Genomic DNA, 24,592 nt, shown 5'->3' with positions numbered 1-24,592 from the left:
ATTAACAAAACAGGATGAAAATCAAAATTACCCCTCCTGACGATTAAAATTATTCTGGAAAATGTTTTATCAACAAAATAAGGATTTATAATAAAAGCCCTTAAATTTTTTAAGCCAATAAATGAGGAAACGTGTTTTGAAAAAAAATGACAGTCCATTATCTAATTCATTCCTCCCTGATGTAAAATATTACTTTATATGTGTGGTGTTATTTCACTTAGTTATTTGACATTAGTACCGGCTCTTGTTAATCAATGATGATTAGTCAAACTCGAAATACAACTTCTCTTTTAATTAAAACTTTTAGGATCTAATGAATCTTTTAAATGGTTTTTAAACCGGGCTCGGCAATCGTGCTATTGCCTTACAGAAACCTCCCATTAAACGCCATTTAGATAGAATAACTTTCTAGTATTTACTAAAAAGACGAAAAAGAATATATCAAGAATTTGGCATACAGAAAATCTTTTATTCGATTTTTCTGCGACCTACAGGTAATATCTAACTCGGCTGCCAACCCTTGATTTTTTTTGAAAATTCCTTCATTTATTTCTTTAATTATGTACAAAGATAGGTACATATATTCTTAAAAGTAGTAGGTTGTCTATGTGTCTATCCCCTGAAAACTTTTTGTTTTTAATTTCAAATTAAAAGTGAGGAGAAGTGTCGACACTCTCCTCCCCCCCCCCCCCCCCCCACCAATCAAGTGTCATTAACTGCTAGTATTGTTAGAATGATAAAATGTTTTCAAAAGTTGAAATAATATTGATTAAAAATCTCTCTGTTTTGTCATTTTAGTAAATAATCCAATTATGAAATGTTTGTAAGACTTGAGAAAACTCATCAAAATGTATTCTAGGAAAGAATTATGCTATTCTATCCGTTAGTCCATAATTAATTATTTTTTGTTCTCCTTTACATTAAATTTTTACTTTAGAAAAAAAAACGAAATTTTTTTCAGTGTTGTAATTAGGGTGATTTATCCCAAAATAGGTAAATCAGACAGACAATCATGCTCCGTTATGTAAGAACTAGCTGCTACGAAGATGATTAAAGTCCCTCCACAGATTATGACGTCATAAGATAGAATAACCAATGAGAGGCCAGCATAAATTTTACTATTGGTCAATTAAACTGTATACTGGCCTCTCATTGGCTATCCTATTGTATGACGTCATAATCTGTGGAGGGACTTTAATCATCTTCAGCTGCTACGCCCTTAGATGCCTCTAGTTGCATTTAAAGCGGATGGAGGGGAAGTCAACCCTCTCCACTTTCGAGTTTTTTGGGGGTTATTATTTTTCTGTAGGTGATTTCTCTAGTAAGATTCCTTCAATTGCATAAGGTTGACAATAATGGTAAATTAAGGATAATTTAATGTTTTTCTGTTAATTTGAAATTAAAACAAGGATGACAACATCCATAAGTATAGCGAAGCACAAAAAATCGTGGATGGGAATACGTACAAGTAGATTTGAAGTGTATATATTAAAATCAAGAATAGATTTATTGGAAAAAATAAACACAAAATATTGTTTTATTTTGTTTGATAACGACGGTTAAAGTAAATTACATACTAGATGCACATAACAATGGGAAAAAATATTATTATACTGTCATCTCAAAAAAGTTTAAAAATCGGACCAAAAAGACCAAAGATATGGGGAAACATGTAAAACATATAAAAATAGCCAAAAACCTGCTAAAAATACAGTCTGACCGCCATTGTTTCTTTTGTTAAAGCGCCAGGAATTTAATTAAATGTATGTATTGTATAACTGAAAAAAAATTGAAAATCGGACCATAAACACCACACACCCCTCCTCAACCGAACTTTATATTAAAAAAATGTCCCAGACATTCGGACAATTGGGCGTTCAAATAGGACAATGGTAGTTAGAATCAGTTGAGAACAAAATCGTAGCCGTTCCTTCTTGCCAGATATGGCCATTTTAAGATTTTAGTCAAATTACACTAAATAACCTGATACAAACTTCACTCTAGATTGATTATTTTAGTGTAATTGTAGTGGGACAGCCCTAAAATAGAGAAGCTTTGCTCCTCTGACCAAACTGACTGCCTGGAGTTCCTAACAGGAAGTGCCTTAATGTATTAACACAAGTGGGGACTCGACCCCATTCCCAAAACTATCCAACATGGAATAGCTGTATATTACAGCATGATGACAGTAATTTGTTTATTGGGCTCAGACAATGATGCCCTTCTAAATACGCCCTGCTAATCCTGGCTGTTGTTGGTGACCAGCAGGGTCAGCTCCTTGTTGGACTTGTTCCTTGGTTTCCCAACAGTCAAGCCCCTGCGCTGGGAAGAGCCTGGTCTTGACCACCATCTCTCTCCTGGGGGGCAGTTTGATGTGTAATCCCAACCCTATCCTCGAACACCTCGGTGTACAACTTAGAACAGCCCATGTCCAGTTTTCCATTTTCACCTTCTGGGGGCCCTACCTTGATGGGAATGGCCAGCAACTCCATGATACCCATATCCTGGTCATCTGTCAGTTCTGAACAAATGTAGACAATGGCTCTGGCTGCCAGTGGCCTCATGAGATCTGCCTTGGCCAGATAGTTGATTGTACGGCCAGAGCAAATCTTGCCTTCAGTCGCTGGTGTTAGGAGGAGCTCTGGCCCTGGGCCTTTCCCAGGCTTGGCAGGGCTGGGGCCACTGGCTCAATGGGAGTGGGGGCGACCATGGTTACTCTTCCAATTGATCCATACCATCATCTCTATCAAACATCTCTATCCACTGACTCCCTCAGAAAGAACCCTCCCAGGTTTAGGGCATGATTTAAGATACACACCACCATGATCTTCTGGAGGATCAAGATCAGGGTAGAGCTATGATGAGATGCTCCCCTGACAATCCCAGATCAGCACAGCTGCCATGGAAGGATAGCTGCAAGTGATGAGCCACACTTAGGCTTAGGATGTAAGATGCTGGTGTGCATTTTGAACCATACCCTGAACCTGGGAGGGTTCTTTCTGATGGAGTTGGGGAGGAACCTAGTGATAGTGTCTAACTTTTTATCTTTGTGACGTAACAAAAATCCATCTCTTTTTTAGGGGTTTCCTTTCCCACCTCCCCTCTCATCCTTCGATTTTTGTTACGTCACAAAGATAAAAAGTTAGACACTATTACTAGGTTCGTTGGGGAGACACAGTTACTGTTTGATGGAACCATGCTGATGGTATAGATCAGTTGGGAGAAAAGCCTTGGTTGCCCCACTCCCATTAAGCCAGTGGCCCCAGCCCTGCCAAGCCTATGGAAGGCCCATACTCATCAAACTAACCATGAGGACAGAGATGGTGGTCAAGACCAGGCCAAACTTCCAGTGCAGATGCCTGGCTGTGGGGAACCCCAGGTACAAGTCCAACAAGGAGCTGACCCTGCTGATCACCAATAACAGCCAGGATTAGCAGAGGGTATCCAGAGAGGCATCCATTGCCCGAGCCTTATAGACAAATTACTGTCGTCATGCTGTAATATACAGCTATTCCTTATTAGATGGTTTTGGGAATGGGTTCGAATCCCAACTTCGAATCCCAACAATAAGGCACTTACTATTAGGAACTTCAGGCAGTCAGTTTGGTCAGAGGAGCAAATATTCTCTATTTTGAGGCTGTTCAACTACAATTACACTAAAATTTTCAAAGTAGAATGAAGTTTGTATCAGGTTATTTAGTGTAATTTGACTAAAATCTTAAAATGGCTATATCTGACAAGAAGGAACGGCTAAGATTTTGTTCTCAACTGATTCTAACTACCACTAGGTCCTATTTGAACGCCCAATTGTCCGAATGCTTGGGACATTTTTTTAATATAAAGTTCGGTTGAGGAGGGGTGTGACCAAAGATATGCGAAAAACTGTGAAAAATATAAAAATAGCCAAAAACCTGCAAGAAGGCAGTCTGATTGTCATTGCTGTTTTCTTCAAACGACGGGAAATCTAATTTTGATATCTTTAACTAAAACAATTTTGAAAATCGGACCATAAACACCAAAGATATGGGGGGGGGGGGGGAATGTGTAAATATAAAAATAGCCTAAAGCCTGCAAAAAGGCAGTCTGACTGTCATTGCTGTTTTCTTTAAACGACGGGAAATTTAATTTTGATATCTTTACCTGAATTTTTTTTGAAAATCGGACCATAAACACCAAAGATATGAAGAAAAATGTGATAAAATATAAAAATAGCCCAAAACCTGCTAAAAAGAGGTCCTACTGACTTGAATGTTTTATAATTAATTGTGCTCCTAAATGATGGGAATGTTGTAAAAACATTTCAGCTTTCTATCTTTTATAGGAGCTGAGTAATTCCCATTTCCCCTTTAGCGTTACGGACTGACGGACGGACTGACAGACATACAAAGTTAATTATAGAGTAGTAATCGCTACTAAAAATTGAGTTTGTATAGTGCAGGAATTTGGAACTAAAAGAAAAACTAATTTTTGCCTAATGATAGGATAAATATAATGTTTTTTTTTGCATATGATTATTACATGTTTATTTACAAATAATAAAAGTGCAATTTCAAATATAAAATGAGAAAATTTCTACAGTATAGCTTCAAAACCGATTTATATCACCTGAATTAGAACCGGTTCTCAGCCATACTGAAAAATAATGTAAAACATCGTATTACAGACAATTTTCCACAAATATTAAAATACATGTAATTAAATTTCTCATCGTATTATAGACATCTTTCCTCGGATATTAAAGTAAAAAAATTAAAACCAGTTGTTTAAGCCGCAAAGAACCAAAAGCCCCGGCTAACACAACTGGTTTTAATTTTTTTACTTTTATATCCGAGGAAAGATGTCTATAATACGATGAGATAAACAACTATTACTGCAGGTGCCACATCCCTGTCTCCCTGGTGTTAATGTTGCTTTGCCTTGATGCAAATTTCAATTTAAAACTTGCCGTGCGAAAAAACTTTCAATTAAATTCTTTCAATGTGAACTTTTTGCGCCAATTTTCTCTGTAAATATTTATAGATAGATAGATACTCTTTTTCTCTCTTTTTTCCTTTTTCTATCGTTTTTCCATTTTCTCCCTCTCTCTCTCTCTCTCTCTCTCTCTCTCTCTCTCTCTCTCACTCTCTCTCTCTCTCTCTCTCTCTCTCTCTCTCTCTCTCTCTCTCTCTCTCTCTCTCTCTCTCTCTCTCTCTCTCTCTCTCTCTCTCTCTCTCTCTCTCTCATTCTCTATTTTGCCACTTTATTTTCCCTTACATAAGCAAACTTTTCATTGTAAATAATTATACAAAGCTGGATCTTTAAATTGTTTAGTGTAGCCGTCGCCACTTCCAGAGGTACAGCCGCTCACCTAATAGCAATCATTAAATCAAAATGGCTAGGCGTAGCCACCCCCCCCCCCTAATCTTTAAGAAGGTTCCCAAGTTTTCTAATCCATTGAGAAATATAATCCTTATACTAAAGTAACAGGATGTCTGTGTGTCTGTCTGTGTGTCTGTCTGTGTGTCTGTGTGTACCGAAGGATCTCGCTAACCGCTGAACCGATCGGGTTCTCCTTAACAGGGTAGCTTCTCATAAGTCCCGGGAAGGTTTTTAACTATTTTGGGAGAGGGTACCACCACCCTCCCAAGAGAAATGACAAAAAAATCGAAATTTTAAAACACGTTTAGGAGACTTCAACGTCAAATGAAGAGGTATCGTACAAAAAAATTAAAGTAGAGACTTTATCAAACAAAAACATTTAAAGTGCCACTAGAGGCCTCTAGGGGCGTAGCCGCTAGTCCTATTATATAAAGTAGTAAACGTTTTTTGTCTGTCCCAAAGGATCTCGCTAACCGATGAACCGATATTGTTCTCCTTTACAGTGAAGCTTCTTATAGGTTCTGGGAAGGTTTTTAACTATTTTTGGGAGGGTTCTACACCCCCCTCCCCCCCCCCCAAATTTTTTTTAACTCTTATAAAACTCAAATTCAAAATGGGATAAGGTCAACTTTTCCCCCTCCTACCAGTGCCCCTAGAGGCTTCTAGGAGGCGTAGCCGCTAGTATGTTTATAAACTGTGCACACAAGAGAAAATTTAAAATCTAATGTCCCCTTCCTCCCTGAGTATGCCACTTGGAAATTGGGAATTTGTTGACAAATTTTCCAGGTACCTTTGATGTGAGGTAAGCACCGGTAAAATTGTTATAACATGCATGGCAGATACAAATATATGTAGATATTATTATGTAACAAGTGGCTACGCCCCTATGGGGGACAGTCGAACCTCTCCCTCCCCTTATTAATTTTAATTTTTGAATAAAAAAGTGATTTTAAAAGGATGGAAGGATTTCTCTTTTTTCTAAAATGGTTATAAGGAGCTATGAGAAGCTACTCTGTAAAGAAGAACCATATCGGTTCGGCAGGTAGCGATAGCTTTCGGTAAACACAGAAAGAAATATAAATAGACCTCCTGTTACTTTTATATATTTTAAGGATAGATTGAATATAATAACAGCTTGATCGGGTATATCGGGTATAGTCCTTTTCACGACATCCCTCCATAAGGGGCGATTAGTCGTATTTTTAAAATGGCTTTTTATAGGTTATTTTAGGTTAGGTTAGGTTATATTGTGTTAGGTGATTGCCCCACAGGGTTAGGTAATTGGCCCCGCAGGGTTAGAGCCCCCCGCAGGGGCTAGAAATAAGAGAAAAGCTACTGTGAAAAATACGAAGAATCGCTCCTTATGGAGGGATGTCGTGGAAAGGACTATACCCGATATATCTTACCTTCCAGAAAGATATCTAAATGTTTTGCTTGAGCAAATCACCGTTCAGTTATAAATGATCTAGCGGCTTCGCCCCTAGCCTCTAGGGACTTTACCTCAAGAGTTGACCAACAAAAATTAAGGCGAAATTCGTAAAAGGATCAGAGAAATCTTCAGAAAAAAAAATGGGGGGGATTTTTTGATTTTCGGGGGGGGGGGGTTGGTGTGTCCCACCCCCTAAGAAAATAGCCTAAAACCACCACAGGACCAGTAGGTATATACCCTGAAGAGTAAAATCCAATTGGTTCAGTGGTTACCGAGATCTTAAGCTTCGGACGGACGGACGGACAGACAGACAGACAGACAGACATCGTTTTACTTTGTATTATAGATAGATAGGATATTTATTCTACTAACCTTTGAACAGTTTGAAGAACCAAAGAATGATTTCCGAACAGAATACCCTCCTTGGAATTCTCATGCAAAAACTTTCCCTGAAATATTAATAGTTATTTAGAGCATCGTATTATAGACAGCTTTCCGCAGTTATTAACTAAGACATCCAATGACAAGCTGGTATTTTGACAGGTAGCAAAAATATTAGCTGGATTAGTTCATTTTAGCGGCAAATATAAAAACGTGCTTATAAAACTTTGGTTACCAGTATAATGTACAGTCCAATGTCCCCTCCCCCTGCCTCCTTGAGGAAAAGTGAGGAAAAATATTTATATGATAAAACTAGTGTGCTATCACTTCTGCTTAAATTCTAGTTTTTTAGTTCCGAAAATTTTTAATTTGCCCGCCCACACAATTTAACTAATCCTAGCCTCCTTATTTCTATTTTATTGTTAAAAACCATTAGCATTGAAAATTATTAATAAAATATAAAAAGCTCATTTTACTTAAAAAAAAAACAGTATCAAATTTATATTTTTCTTTTGCAGATATCTTGTGCAGAATAAATGCAGATAAATTGACAATTCCATTTATGATAAACAATTACTCTTTTGTAGATTATTACTGGAAAAGTCTGGACTCTGTTGTTTTTACTAAGCAATCAAGATCCAATAGAGTTTTGCCAATTTTTTTAACCTATGAATATCTAGAAAATTGTTTAGTTAATTGAAATACATAACACTAGAATTCATGTCACTTTGGTGGAAACTATTACACACCCTTAAAACTGTCGTAATGAAAACATGTAGAAAATTCATTTATCTTATCTTCCGAAAAAATTACAAAAATTTGCAATGTTAAGACGTTTTTTTTTCTTAGCTGCTTTCTTTTAAAATTTTATGCTTCTCTTGTTACTTGATTTCAATTCCTTTTTTAAATGGATATATTATTACTCAGATCTTAGACCAGATTTTCATGTTCTCTAATTAAGTGCAACATGCAGCAGAATAACATGCCAATTTCCCCCTTCCACTCTATTTACCCCAATATCCTCTCCTACTGACAAATAAGTGATGTCCATGTTAGCAACCTAAATTCTATATCCATTGCTATGAAAAGAAATATTTCAATATATTTCTAACAACTCTAATGTGCAAAGCTGTAATAAATTTGGTCAATCCCGCTAATCCTACACTGAGACTTTCAAGTGGGGTCTAGAAATATTTTATATCACAAATGCACAGTAAAATTCATGATTAAAAACTTAAAATTGTTATGTTATCCTTTCAGAAAACCGTGATTTTAATACATTCACTAATAAACAGGGATCTAAAGGGATAAGACAATGGCCGATAAAATGATGTATATCCTCAATGATGATAAACAAAATTACCCTTTCTGCAGATCAAAATTTCTGGTTGAAACGTTTGAACAATTAACTTATTGAACCAACCAATCAAAGTTCAATTCAAGTCCCCAAAGTTGTAAAACCAACGAATAAGAAAATGTTATTGTAAAAATTTGGGTACTAGTGTAATAAACAGCCCATTGTCCCCTATCTCTCTAAGCTAATGGACCAATAAAAGACATTGAAATTCCTCCAGTTATGTTGTATGTAAGTGAAACACTTTATTTCTTCAAATTTTTATGTCTCTTTTTATATTCTAATAAAACTTTAGTCGGTGGAAATGAATTCAATATTTATTTGTGCTTGTGATCTATAAGATGATTTAGATGTAAATGAGTAGATTTATATAATAGACTATACAAGGATATAAATAGGCAGGGAAATAGATAGATTGTCAAGTAGATAAAAGGATAGATAAACTTATAATATATTTCTTCGGCAGGATTTCAATCTTTATCATGAGCAATTCACAAATATATATATTATTATTAGCGGGGGGGGGGGGGGGGTGAGGGATGTAGACATTTCACTTTATATTTAGTTTTTAGATAGAAAGGTAACACTTTTTAGGAGGGAGGGGGAATTTTCAGGGCGATTTTGCTTGGGAGGGTGTGATTCGTATCCTTAAAAAAATTAGGGTTGGGCCGGATATCCGGTTTGGCCTAATATCCGGCCGGATACTGGATATCGAGCGTTGGCTAGATTTACGGCCGGAAACGGATATCTGGCAATATAAATCAGCCGGTATTCGGCCAAAAAGTATCCGGCCCAACCCTAAAAAAAATAAAAACTTTCCATAGACCTACAAGATTATTTACTGTAAAGGAAAACCATATCGGTCCAGTGTTTAGCAAGATGATAAAAATACACAGACAGACAAACATTCTGTTAATTTAAAAAAACTTACATTATGTCTCCAAGCCAGGGTATAATCATCAGGGTTGGAGTTGACTTCACAAGTAAAATACACATCTTCACCAGCCTAAAATAACACAAAATTGAACGGTGCTTTCACACAAAGTGCCTGTTAAGCACTAATAACTCCTGGACCATATATTTGTAGTGCTATCTATTATCCAATTTTACCTAAACTGACCTAAATTAATGACAAACAAATGAAAACCTAACCATCCCCCTCAATTACATTTATTTAAAAAGCTTTTTTACTGAGAGTAACATTTTTTTAAAAATCTTTACTTTTATATGCTATTTCATTTTAGAATCAGTCATACTTTTCTTTATCGTTTTTGATGTAAGAATAACCAAATTGATGCTACCATTCAATAAGGTATTCTTAGTAGAGGGTGAAGTAAATCTCTTTATATTACTAGAAAGTTAATATATTTTATTGAAAAATGTTTTTAAAGTTAATTTTCATTTGAACTGAATTTTTAATCGATGATTCCTCGCACGAATAGGACATATATTGCATTGTAGAAACTTAAACAATAGATATGAATATGTCCACTCCTTAAGTTTAAAATAGCAACCAGGTAAATTGGAAATGTCTGTGTTTGAAACTTAATTTACTCACTCTAAATAAACATCTGAACTTTAGCAAAATAAACATCAACAATTATTGAGTTCATTAATATATATAAACAGGATATAGGTCAAACATGTTATAGTTATTTTTATTTTGAGGAAGCAAATGTGAGCGTTTCTTCACCTTTTCCTCGTTTTACAAGCATTAAATTATTTTTAGTATCTAAATGTCTGCTTGTATTTCGGTCTAAATAGTATTGGTTTCTTTGTTCATAAATAATTTGATTAGTTAACCCAACAGAGCAAATTAATTGTTATACGTAATTATGATTTACTCTGCTGCTATTAGTGGTAGTTGACTATTTTTATTGTAAACAGCAACAATCTTAGTTACTTTTTCTTTGAAAGCTATAAAATCATTAGGATCCTCTAGAGAAAACTAAAGACATGTTTTAGTGAATTTTACTTTTTTTGCAAAAAAATTTATCCCGGCCTGCCACTGCACTGTATAAAATTGGCTTCAGAAATACCTAAAGAAGGCCACAGTAAAAGTGTCTGACTATGACGTCAGAAAAAATTAACAACTAACCAATGAGAGGCCGCTATATATTTTACCATTGTGAATACTGGCCTCTCATTGGTTAATTGTTAATTTTTTTCTGACGTCATAGTCAGACACTTTTACTGTGGCCCCTAAAGAAGAATTCTCTTGATGAGTAATTTTCTAACTTAAATAATTTGTTTATCTACATACATGTATTTTTCGTTTACAAATTAGATACTAGTATATTTATTGTAAAACACTTTTCTATCAAAACATACATTATGAATACAAGTGAGATTAAAGAAGTATTTTATAGTGCCTATAAAAAATACTGGCCTACGATTTGTAAATTAAAATGTATACTGGCCGGTCATTGGTAATTTAGTCTGTGTATATGCCTACCATTGGTCATTTGTATTGTATGACGTCATTATTATATACTTTTTAAATTGGTTCAGCTTAATCAATAAAACTATGATAGTTTGATAAACTTTTGGTGGGCGGAGAGAAGGATATTAATAAACATCACACCCAGCCTATAGAAGAATAAATCTTAATATTTTTATAGGGATAAAGAATACAGAAACTAATAAGATAAAAAAAAGAGATCGGTGAAAAATAATCTTAATCTACTCTTCAGATTTTTTTTTATTTGCTATTAAATTTCAGAAAAACAAGTAAAACATTAAAAATTAAGTTATCTTTAAATTACTTTTTAAAGTACCTATCATGCAACATGTCCATTTTCTGTCCATTTGAATGTTAAAATTATTCATTGGATGAGGACAAAAATTTATTACTATCATATTAAATAATATATTATTTAAATAGAAACAAATTTTCGTACTTTCAATGAAATATGGATAAAAGTTATGAAATGATTGCTATACCTGTATTTTATGGGGTGACAAACTGTGTCCCAATTTTATTCTTAGCTCAGGAACATCTGAAAATAAGTAGATTTAAAGATTGATGTATAGATAGATGGATCTTACTCAAGGCAGATGGATAGAATGGCAGAAGGACAGATAAGTTGATGGATAGATATGAATGGATAGATAGATAGATAGATGATAGACATATGAAAAGATGAATAAATATATGGATTGATGGATAGGTAGCTAGTGAATAAATCAGAGAAAGAGGGGACAATGGGCTGTTTATTACACTAGTCCACAGAGTTTTATGTTAATGTTTTTAAATTGTTGGCTTAACTTTAAGGACTTTATTAATTTTTTTTTAGTTGGTTAATGAAGTTGAATATTAAAACGTTTCAACAACTAATTTTAATCAACAGAAGGTGTAATTTTATGTATCATCATTGGGGATAGTTTAAAAGGTAAATAGATAGTTAAATGGAAGAAACAATGAATAGATTGTTTCACAAACTAACAAATATGAGATAAATAAAATTTTATTCTTCAGAATAAATGTAAAAAGATGAAATTCATTCTTAAAATTCTGTCTCCAGAATTAAATGAAAATAAACATTATTTTCATAAAAGGTGAGGGAGTGAATAATACAAAATGAAATAGAAAGATTTATGGAACTTGGAGAGAAAAAAGAGAAAGTAAGAGTTGTCTTTTATTTAAAAGAATCATGATATCTTTGTGAGTGTCTGTCTAGACCAATTAACAGTGAAACTTCTTATATGTATGGTTTTGTTAACTTTTTTTTTGAAGAAAAGGTTATCATCCCATTATCTGAAGAGAAAATAGTCCCTTTAAAAATTTGAATCCTCCAAAATCTTATTTTAACTATCTTTAGGGTTTTTAAAAAGTAAAAAAGGTTCTTAAATCGAATGGATGTAATACACTTTATGAAAAAAAATAAGAATAAAAGATAATATATTTTGCTAGGAAGGCTATGAAGTGTGTGAATTAAATTCTGTCAGGAAATTAAAAAATGTAAAATCTCTTTGTGAGATGTGAGAAAGGCCTTTGATACTGTATACTTATAATCTCATGCTCTACAATAACTTTTCTAACATTAGAGTTAACTTTTATTTAAAATAATGGTTAATACCATCAAAATTGCATTCTACCACACAATCAAGAAAATACCTATAGGGTATATTACAAGGTTTGCTTCTTCTAGAGATTTGTTGTTTATTCTTTTTATTAATCTTAGTTTTAAATAACTTCTCCTAATAGGATCTCATAGGGAATCCCTCTCAATCTATACCTTACAGTGCTTTGTCACTGTATATATTAATTGTTTTTGTGGTATTTATGATAATTCTTTAATATGTAAATGTTTGTATTTCAAGATGATAACGAAATAAATGTGTATTGTTTAGTGTATTTCTATATCTTTCTGTATAATACTTCAAGGCTTGTACCTTGGAGTACTTCTTTTTTTATTGATCATTGTAACTAATAATCATGTTATCCATTATTTTCAGATATTAGAGGTTTATCTTAAAGTTAAAAATAGAGTTATCTTCATCAAAAAAAAGAGTATTTATCTCAAACATTTCTGCTTGTAAATAGCATATTATCTGATAAAAATAAATTTGACTGGTCTACATCTGTTAACTCTAATAATTTTATATCTGTGCAAACTGTCCAAATTTTGACATGTGATGCTTACTTGTGCATTACATACCAGACATTACCCCCATCCATAGATAGAAAGATATGTAGAAAAATTTTCCCTATTCATAGAGTTATATATATATATATATATAGATAGCTAAAACAAATTTTTTCATTTGATGTTTATACATTTTCATTCAATACCAGATATAACCCCTATACACAGATAGATATAATAATAACTAGACAATTTATAGCTAGACAAATATATAGAGATAGATACTAGATAGAAAGTAATACAGCTAAGACAACTTTTTTAATATGATGAATATGTGTATACAATATACCAAATATTTCCCTTATACACAGATAGATAGATCATAGCAGTATAAGTATATAGATAGATTGATAAACAGCTGAACAACATTTTATGTATTATAAACATTATACAAGACATTAACCCCTATTAAAGATAAATAGTTAGAAATTGATTGAAATGGATAGATTTTAACATGTGCATTACTCCATGAACTCCATAGAGGATCGCCTAAACCAGGATGCAAAGGTAATGGAAACTTGGGCCGCAGACTGTGGCCTTAGTTTCAGCGCCTCAAAAACCAAAATCATGGTTTTCACCCGCAAACGCAACATCAGAAACCCAATAGTCAAGGTAAATGGTGAGTTAGTTGAAGTTGTTAAAACCTTTAAGTACCTGGGGGTCACTCTAGACTCCAAACTCACCTGGACCAAACATGTAGATAACATCACCAGGAGAGCAAATATTGTTATGAACCAATGTCGTAAAATGCTTGGTAAAAATTGGGGGCTAAGACCCAAAGTGTGTAGGTGGATGTACACCAGTCTAGTCAGACCCATCCTTACATATGGATGTCTAGTTTGGCTAAACAGTGCCTACAAAACCACACACATTAAAAAACTAGAAAAGGTCCAGCGCAGGGGGTGCCTTGCCTCTCTTAATGCAATGAAAACCACAGCCACACAGGCCATGGAAATTATTTTAGATCTACATCCTATAGAAATTCATATTAAGGCTCTATCACTGAAAAGTTACCTAAGGTTGACGAGGAATGGTAACTGGTCACACACGGAAGGAGAGGTCACAAAACCTGAAAACCACACCAACAGAGTTCTAAAATTGGCAAAAGAACTCCCAGAACTATCACTGCCAACAGACAAGCTCATCAACAAGCAAAGGGGTGAGTGTAATTTTATTAGTATCATAAAAACAAAAGATGAGCTGAACAAATATCAGTTTAAGCTCACTCCATCAAATGACAGCACCATTCATGTCTACACAGACGGGTCAAAAACCAAATCAGGTAGTGGTTTTGGCTACACAACCAAAGGTATCAATATCAAACAACAGGGATACAGGCACCTAGGTAAGATTGCCACAGTGTTCCAAGCGGAAATCCTGGCAATGGAAGCTGCGGCACAACATCTACTAGAAATCAACCCCATAGGTAAAAATATTAAAGTACATATTGACAGCCAGGCAGCTATCAAAGCCGCAAGTAAGTATATAGTGGACAGCACCTGCGTGGCGAGAGCCAAACAGGCACTAAACAGACTAGGTAAGAAAAATATGGTGGAACTTATCTGGATCCCAGCACATGTAGGTCACAAAGGTAATGAAATTGCAGATCGCCTAGCCAAGCTTGGCTCCGCAATGAACAACAAACAGGTAATCTATCCAGAACCACATGCACCCATTCCTATATCATACATCAATGGTATAATCAAAGAATGGGCCGACAGGGCTCATCAACAGAAGTGGATGAGTCCTGCTGACCCAAGATTCTGCAGACAAACACGAATGTTTCTGAAAGAAGCCAGAAACAATGTCTGGAAACTCATCCAGAACAAAAACAGGACTTTTGTCATGTATGCATGCCAGATCCTGACTGGCCATGCTAGCACTAATAAACACTTATTTAGAATGAACCTGGCAGACAACCCAGGCTGTCAACAGTGTGGATTCCATGAGGAAACCATCGAACACCTCATCGGCTACTGCCCCAGATACAACAAGCTCAGGCTGGAGCTATTTGGTAACAACACCATACGGACCAAAGACTTCCATACCTTGAGTCTTAAGCACATATTGAAATTTATAAAAAAACAGGAAAATTTAGAGTTTAAACCACAAGTTTAGAGAAACATATATTATAGGCGGACATGGGACATCATGTCACAACAAGAGAAGGCTAACATATACTATTTAGGTTTGCTAGCCAAGAACAGTGGTAACAAAGCAGATGGGTCTGTGGACAAGTGCGTAGCACAAGTTTGGTCCCTGCCTTGGACAAGATGGCGAAGCCGCCCAAGTTCCTGAGGCCTGCTACATTCTGATACCTGATACTCCATGAACAGCTATTAGTACAGAAAATAACATTCTTGATAACTCCCATAAATACTTTTATGAATAACTAAAAAGATATTTAGATCAACAGACAGGTTGAGAAATGTAATGTCTATCCTACAGATCAAGATAGACAGATAAATAAAATACAAAATGATCAAGTGCATATTATGAGACAAGTTTCCACACGGGAATCATGTAATTTTTATCCACTAAAGATAAAAGCTAATTCAAATTTAAACTTCAACTAAAAATGATTACACTCATCCACAGGGATTACATATTAGAATATTTACTTAAATATAACATAATTTAAAATATAAAGCCTATTTTGGTTGTTTTTGAAGATATCTTTTAAAGCTTTGCTAGAAACATTATTTTACTTTTTCAATATGAGTAAGATAATTTAATCTCAATTAAAAATGTAAACAAATTTAGATTAATATTTTATTTGAACAATAATTACATCACTTAATTAGTTTAATTATTAATCAAACTAACATGATTTTTTTTAGATATTTTAAATGAATTTAAGCAAAATAGAGTTAAGCATTATTTGTTCAATGAAAAGCTTATAAGAGACAAAAAATCCCAAAAATCTTGGCCTAAAAAAATTACTGTGACCAAGGCCTTTTGTGTTAAATACTTAACTTTAATTAAGAATTCAATCTCTAAGATTAGAAAAGAAAATCTCTAGAAAAAAGGGAAAATCAATTTCTCTTATAAAGCAGTGTCAAATAATTAAAATGATATTTAATTCTAACTATTTGCGATGTGGTAGTTTTTGCACCATAAACAATCTGCTTCTGATAACCTTACCAAAATTATAGTTTATATTCTATTGATGCTATATCCTAGAGAACACGTGGATACCAGAATTTGAATATTTTGGCCTTACTTTTATCTTGAGAGAATTAGACAGAGTAAAGACAAAGGCTAGACTGAAAAATTCCATTTAGTCTGTACTTAGAAGACTATAAATATTAACTTCAACTAAAGTTTTAGTTTTAAAAACTTATTATTTTCAAACATGTATGTGTTTTACTTACTAAATGATTTTGTATCTATCATTATTTAGAAAGTTTGTGTTGATTATTGGTTGTTTTTATTAGAGAAATTTTCTTTAAACTGTATTTTGATGGACAGAAAAGTTAAAATTTAAATTACTATGAGAACAAAATTATTTTTGAGACTAATATAAGGAAATTTGACCCAATTGTTAAAAATATTTTGATGGTTGAATGAATATTTTTAAAAGCTGGGTCAATTTCCAAGGAGAGTACTTAAAGTTTTACATCAAAACATTGGATACAAGCTGCTACCAAAGTCTTTATCTTAAAGTATTATGACAGTACAGTAGAAAGCTATCCTAGACAGTAATATTACTGTGTTTCTATGTTATTAAATAGAAATGGAAGCCAATTTATGTAATATAAGTAGATAGAAACAATACAAGATATGCGTATTACATATTGTCTACAAAGATGTAGGAAAAGTAAACCTACTGATAATAATTGTTAATAGAAGGATCTTTGATGTTTGTATTTAGGGCTATCCCTAAAGAGGTTTTAAATATCTAATAGAAAGATCAATTCAATGATTAAATTAACAGCAATCATATAACTAATAATCTATAAGTATTATACATCAATACATTTTCTGTACAAAAATTGATCAATTTTCTTTTTCCATATTTACTGAACCCTATATTAAACATTATTGTTGTTCAAGTATGTATATCCTACATCACATATTTCATGACATTCGATATACATTTATATAATGTTTTATATAGTCTTTCTTGTTGGTCACTCAAACATACCAAACCCTAGTCAATATGAAAATGTTTTAAAAATTCGAAAATTTGTTCTCTAGACAACCATTTGCTTTACTGAAGACGCATCATATATAAGGGCAAAGGAATTTTCATGCTTTGAAGGCTGTTTCAAAATTAAAACACCGTGTAAAAAATCTGCTTTACATGAAAATAAAATCGAAGATCCGATGTTTTATATTAGTCAGTCAATGCTGAATTAGGGTACAAGTATTAACCACTTACCTCCTCTAATGCAAAACCGTCTATTGAATAACCATTTTGCAGGTTTTGATGAACACCTAGTATCTTTGTGTGTATGATATGTATATAAAAATGACCGAGTAAGTCTTGTTGCGCCATTTTTATCAATGTATCTATAAACAAGTCAACAAATCATCACAAAGTTTTACAGAGTATTGAAAGAAAACAAAATCAAGTGAAAGATTCAGTGAAACTGATGATAGTACCTTAAAAAAGGCACCATGCAATAAAATTTACCTATGATAGGAGGTATACATTTAAACTTACAAATGGTAGGCCAGTATGACGTCATTATTTGTAGGCATCAGTTTCAAATTCAGTTGACATAGTATCGAAATGCTATTGTGTAAAATTTATGACAATATCCATTATTACTATACTAAGGAAAATCATGAAATATTTTTTTATATCCTAAAATGATAACATAATGATAGACTTGGATATAAAATGACTTATATGTATGTGTATTAAGATGTTATATAACCATTTGTTGAAAATGGTTTTCATAGATATACTTTGATTTTTCATGTTTATTGATGATCCTTTGGTTAGAGTATACAACATAAATATCAGAGTTCAGGAAGAAATAGAGGGCTCATAAAAGAAATAATGTAGATTTAATGCCTAATTTTGTATTTCAATCTTGCAGAAACTTTATTACATTCTGGCTTTGATACCATTGAAACTCTTGTTATTGATGGGTCTACAAAACATAGTTTAGGTTACATTGGCTTAACCCAGCAGTTTTAGACTCCGCAGGGTTAGGGTCTTCTGCAAAAAGATTATAAAAACCTCCCCTTAATATTTTTTTATTGATCATCTATATAATGTACCTCTTATATAAAAAACACAATGATATGAGAATATAGAACACTTTTTCAGACTGAGAAATTCTTTTTTTCAGCTTGTGAACCAATAATCCCCCCAACCCTCTCTTTTATACGATTATTTTTATCCTTTATATCCTAAGTTGTATCATATAGAGAAAGGGTTATTGGTGGTCTACTAGCAAAATAATGAATAATACCTTTCAGACTAATGCTGTGAAAAACATGTAGGTGATATCTTTTTACATGTAGATAAATGATAGGTATTCAAAAAGATAAATAACAGAACAAAATGCCATTTTATAATACAAAAATCAGTAGTTTTCTAAAGCAAGGGTAGTGGCCTTCAGTACATGATCATATTTTTTAAACCTTTGGAATTTTAAGGGAAGCAATAATGAAGAAAAAATTGGAATAATAATATTGATTGGATTTTTTATTATAATCTTCTTTAGTTATATATTTACAATATCCATCCCTTCTGACACGATAGACAGATACATAGTTGTATCTTTTTGTTGTTTACAACCTAAGTAGATTTCAACAATCATTTTCCTTAAAAGCGATGTTAAAAACGTATAAAAGAGAGAAAAACACTTTTTAATATTAAACATTAAGTTTAACCAAGTTTTTTTTGTAATATGCTTGGGTGGGGGGAGAGAAACTGCATTAGACTGGAAATTACACTGGTACTCAACGTTTTAGAATTCCTTTATCTTATTCTTTGGCTAAAAAACTTTGAATACTTTATTGTATTTTGATTGGATTGTTCCAGTCTCATAGTATCCAAACATTACAACCAATAATTTTTTGACAAAGAAAGGGTAATTTGGAAGATTTTCATCAATTTCTCGACCAATTTCATTCAACTAAGATTCAAACATTTTTCTAAAACTTTAGAGTAATAAATAAACCATACATTTTTTTATTTCCTTTTTCTTTTAAAAAAATATAGTTACTTGGTTTTTATATGTTCTTTTTATCCTTTAGAAAGTATAAAAAACAACCATTATAACAATCATTATCTTTTTTGTACATACAAATTTAAATACATTTAGTATTTTAAATGTATGTTCTATTTAATAGATATGTAAAGTAGGATAATAATAATGCATTTATAAAGCCTAATAGGCGATGTATTTTGTCAAAACAAAAAAGTGTTTTATATTTAAAGTTTTTTTTTTATTAATATTAAACATTAACTCATTAGGTAGAGTTGTTTTGATAGTTCTTAACTATAGTCGTATTTTGTTAGAGGGAATTTACACTAGTAATGACAAAAATAAGATGTTAGATTGCTAAAAGCGAAGCTACTCTCTAGATCGAAATGTCTATCTGTCCGTCTGTAGTAAGCAGAAAGGGGGCAACGTGAATTTCTCAGCTGCTATACAAGAGAGACTTTTTACACAAGCAAGAGCATCAAGTATTTAATTTATGTGATCAGTCAGTCTTGCGTTCATGCTCTTGTTCTTTTATTAACTGGCACTAAATATCTGCTCTAAAACTCACTTTATCTCTTTTTCAACCCATGATTTTATTTGCTTCGTTACATAATACATACAGAAATAGATAAAGAATTACTTGGATATTGCACAAGGTTTTTTTCTACTCTAATATATTCACAATATCCTTATATTATATGTCCATTCTTATAGGTGTTATTTTAAAGTGTTACTTACATTGTACTGCTATGATGTACCCATCTTGAATCTCCTCCTTTGGATACAAAGTATTGCTTGCCACACAGGAGATATACCCATTGTGGTCCTTGTAGCTGGGGGTCAACCTAAATAAAATAATTTTAAATCAACTGGTTGTGGATGAATAAATATATTCATATTTAAATGTAACAGTATATATGTCTGTCTGTACCGAAGTTACAGTAAAGTTTCTCATAGGTCCTGGGAAGGTTTATGGTACCTCCACCCCAGTGTTTTTTTTTTACTTTTTTGCTTTCAAACTTAAATTTGGAGTAAGGGGCGACTTCCCCTTAGTGCACCTCTGTATGCGTAGCCCCTCAGGGTTTACAAAACTGCCTATAATTTTCATTATAATTTCAATCATTTCATTTTGATATCCGCCTAAAGCTGTCTATAATACTATGCGAATAATAAATATTCTATATTAATAAATCTAACATAAAAAATACATTTAATTAGTGCATTTTTGACTTTAGCAAAACATTAAAAGTAATTAATTTAAAAATTTTAAAAAGAAACCATAAAATTCCCTAATTTTATACTTGTAAAGCCTTTTCTACCAGTCCAAATCTCAAAAATTGTTGCTTTTTAAAAAAAAAATCGTAGATATTTTGTAAACACACACATACATTGGGGTCATTTATTTAGATTGGATTGGCACACAAAATATAGCAACTTCCAGTGCTAGAGGGACCATGGACTTAAAAATAATTTTCACTCCAACTCATCCTGTCACTCACCCTTTCTTTATAAACACTATAAAGAGCTTCAACAATCTTCAACATTTCCCGAGATAATTCCAATTGTGTTTATCATACTTTGGGTAAATATTGATTAGTCATCAATTGTCTTATCCCCTGTATCCCTGGCAATTTCTCTATATTAACAGCACAAAAACCAAACCACAATTGCCTTCTCTATTTATGGTTGTTCATACAGTTTACCAGAAGCTCCTAATAGTGCATGTAAAAAAAAGACGTTATACAATACAAATGACCAATGATAAGCCAATACACAGATTAAATTAGTGATGACAGGCCACTATACATGTTAAATGACCAATGATAGGCCTAGTATAACATCATTTTTATTGGCACTATAAAAAGCTTTATTTTAGCAAAATACTAAGATATAAAACAGCTAAGACCTCAATCAAATAATATGGAAAGATAACAAACAATTAGCACTTTAAGATAATTATATAATCAAAGTGTTAGTTGTCTGTCTGGTGTCAATTTATATAATTGGAGCCTTTAAATAAACCTAAGACTATGATGATGTTTCTAATCTTATTTCATACTTTGTGTAACATTTTATTTTTGCTAAATCTTGGATTTAGCTTCACAAAGACTATCTGTCCAATTGCTTTTTTCATTCTGATTCTGCCCAATATTGGTCTTGCTTTATCATCATAAGGGAATCTCTTTAGTTTAGTTTTATATAGAATATAATATATAGAACATATATGTCTGTTATTTTTCATTTTCAGCCTAGTGTTACTTTTAACTTGGATATGTAGACCATATGTTTGTTCAACTAGCAAGTTGACAACTGCTCAATTTTTCAGGTATTATACCTACTGATCCTGTGATGGTTTTAAGCTATTTTCTTGGGGGTGGGACACCCCCAACCCCCCAAAAAACAAAAATATCCTTCCCCCATTTTTTTTTATTGCAGAAGATTTCCTTGGTCCTTTTTTTTGCAGGAGATTTCCTTGGTCCTTTTACGAATTTCACCTTAATTTTTTTTGTTCACCTCTTGGGGCTAAGCCCCTAGAGGATAGGGGCGAAACCGCTAGTATAGAATATAATATATAGAACATACATGTCTGATTTTTTTTCATTTTCAGCCTAGTGTAACTTTTAACTTGGATATGTAGACCATATGTTTGTTCAACTAGCAAGTTGACAACTGCTCAACTGTCCAAGTCCTTAACTGCCAAACGGCTTTACTGTCAAAGTCAAACGGCTATACTGTCTTTTATTATCTTACTCTATTAAAGCCAAACTGCTTAACTGTACAACTGCTTTACTCATTGTCGAACTGCTTTATATTTTACCTCCTTTACAGTATAAATTATCCACCTGTTAAAAAGCTCAACTGTTTAACTGTCCAACTGCTTAACTGTTCAACGGCTTAATTGTCCTACTGCTTAGCTGTCCAAAGACTTAAATGTCAAACTGCTTAGATGTCCAAATACTTAAGTGTCAAACTACTTAACTGTAAAACTGCTTTTATCTTTGTCAAATTGATTTAATGTTTAACTCATTTACAGTTCAAACTGTTAAACTATCCAATTGTTTTACTCTGCAACTGCTGTACTGTGCAACAGCTTTACTGTTCAACTGATTAACTGCTTAGCTGTTTAACTGTGTTAATGTTTGACTGCTTAACAACTGAATTACTCTTTGCCCCGTTTAACTGTTTCAATGCTCAATTACTTAGCTGTTTAATTATTGATCTTTTGAAAATTATATTGGAATTGATCTTATACCCTCGAAATATAAAAAAAAACATACATGGATAACAAATATTTTTTTAAACAAATTTACTATTTTTCATTGAGATTTATATGTAAGCTTAATTAACAAAAATAAACTATGGACTGGAGTTTTCCACTTCATATACACAATAGCTAAAGAAAAGTAAAGTCATTCAGACATTTATACACTCGAAATTGCTATAGTGTTTAGAAATTACAGTAAAATGTACTGGTAGAAAATTTTAAAATCTTATCTAATTTGCAAATCTAAAAAGACAGCCCTTTGTGGAAATAGAAAGCTAATAAGATTAGATAACAGGTATATCATGTATAATAATTACACATAAAAATTTAAGTAGGTTCATACAAGATTTTGTACCATATTACATTTATATTTATTCATGTTCGTTTATCTCCCTTTTTGAACTTGGATTTTGTGGATGTTAACATCCTTGTTTTTATGTTTTGTTATAGGATATTTCTACTGTGTCACCTACTTGTAAATTGGTCTCCTATGTTAATTCAATGATCAAGGTTAGCGGGCATATTGGCAAAAATTACCATAAATTGCCAAATTTCTTTTGTTCGAATGTTGAGTACAAATTCCATAGTATTCAGTAAGGTGTCTTACTGTTTGTCTATCAAGATCTGTTATAAAAATTACGTGTCAAAATTATCATAAATAAACTTATTTTCTAGAAACATAGAAAAAAGGTGAAGTTATTTTTAAGAAGGTAAATAATGAACACAGTAATAGTGTCTGACTGATTATGACGTAACAAAAAAAAATTAGCCAATGAGAGGCCGCTATTGACCAATGGTAAAATTTATAGTGGCCTCTCATTGGCTAATTTTTTTTGTTACGTCATAATCAGTCAGACACTATTACTGTGTTCGTAAATAATTGGGAAGCCATATTGAAATCTATGAATTATGTCTTCAAAGGGGTAAAAAGAGGGCAAACAAATGCCTACAACTAAGCCAAGGCCCTAATTTATAGATAAAATAGCCTCAAACTATCCATGGACCTATTTAAAGCTTACCTAAAAGGAAGAACTCAATCATTTCTGTGGTTATCTAAATCTTTTAATGCTTCAGACCTTCCCAGGACATATGAGAAGATAACCTGTAAAGGAGAACCCCATCGGTTCAGTGGTTAGCGAGATCCTTCGGTATAAACAGATACACAGACAGACAGATATACAAAAATACTATTACTTTATCATAATGATAAAGGTAATTGGAGGCCTCTAGAGGCGTAGCCGCTAGTTAGTAAATAAACCTACATCTAGGATAGCTCTTATTGTTAATTTAGACATGATTGTCAAATCGAATTAAAACTTTCAGTAAAGATTCCTATGTCAGTTGACTATGATCATGAAAGCGTAGCAACTTTATAACTTTTTACAACAATTTTTTAATTATAATTATCCTATTCATCCGAATTTTCGAAAAATGAGCCTTATGTCAAAAAAGGGAACAATATCCTAAACCAAGCATCTATAAAGTAAGGTCATTAAAAAGTATTTTTTTTGTATAAAAATGTATACATTTTTTAGACCTATAAGTTAATATTTTGCTTATTGAGTTCTGACACTCTACCACTGTTAATGTTCGGTTTTCCTAGCGTCGAGCTTAGCTATCTTAGACGTTGTCATTTTTGTTAGCAAAATATTTTTCATAAAAAAAATATCCTTTTCTTTAATATTTTGTAATTTGATTAAAATTCTAATTCTCTATACCCTCTTCTTGTGTGTCATCATTTAATAATTTGTTTATGACAAAATATAAAAAAATATTAATATAAAATTGTAGAAGAATTTTAAAAAAAATTGTCAGTATGCTTTAGATTACTTTTATACTACTTTATATTCGTTGATTATTACCTTCGAGTTGTGCGTTTTTGGAAAGTTATTTACTTGTTTATTTAATAACATTATTGACATTGTTTTTATAGAATTTATAGATTATCTGCTTACAAATTTTTTTCTTTATCAAAACATAAATAGA

General features: G+C 32.6%; 1 protein-coding gene and 1 long non-coding RNA gene across 2 annotated transcripts in view; one reads left to right on the top strand and one right to left on the bottom strand.

Moving 5' to 3' along the window:
* The window catches only part of LOC145332904 (uncharacterized), a 122,227-nt gene that overhangs the window by 86,125 nt on the left and 11,510 nt on the right, over window positions 1-24,592 (bottom strand). The window contains exons 3-6 of the mRNA XM_080178008.1: window positions 20,080-20,186; window positions 11,466-11,521; window positions 9,454-9,528; window positions 7,160-7,236 (exon numbers count right to left, since the gene is read on the bottom strand). Coding sequence (XP_080034134.1) covers window positions 7,160-7,236; window positions 9,454-9,528; window positions 11,466-11,521; window positions 20,080-20,186 — 315 coding nt within the window. The remainder of the gene's footprint in view (window positions 1-7,159; window positions 7,237-9,453; window positions 9,529-11,465; window positions 11,522-20,079; window positions 20,187-24,592) is intronic.
* LOC145332905 (uncharacterized) lies at window positions 14,191-15,489 on the top strand. The gene is made up of 3 exons (XR_013884372.1): window positions 14,191-14,330; window positions 15,073-15,185; window positions 15,360-15,489. It is a non-coding gene; the product is annotated as an uncharacterized LOC145332905 (long non-coding RNA).

Source organism: Acartia tonsa, chromosome 11, assembly GCF_053477335.1.
Source record: "Acartia tonsa isolate MP-2025a chromosome 11, ASM5347733v1, whole genome shotgun sequence".
Classification (NCBI taxonomy): domain Eukaryota; kingdom Metazoa; phylum Arthropoda; class Copepoda; order Calanoida; family Acartiidae; genus Acartia; species Acartia tonsa.
This window is presented reverse-complemented; position numbering and strand designations above follow the sequence as displayed.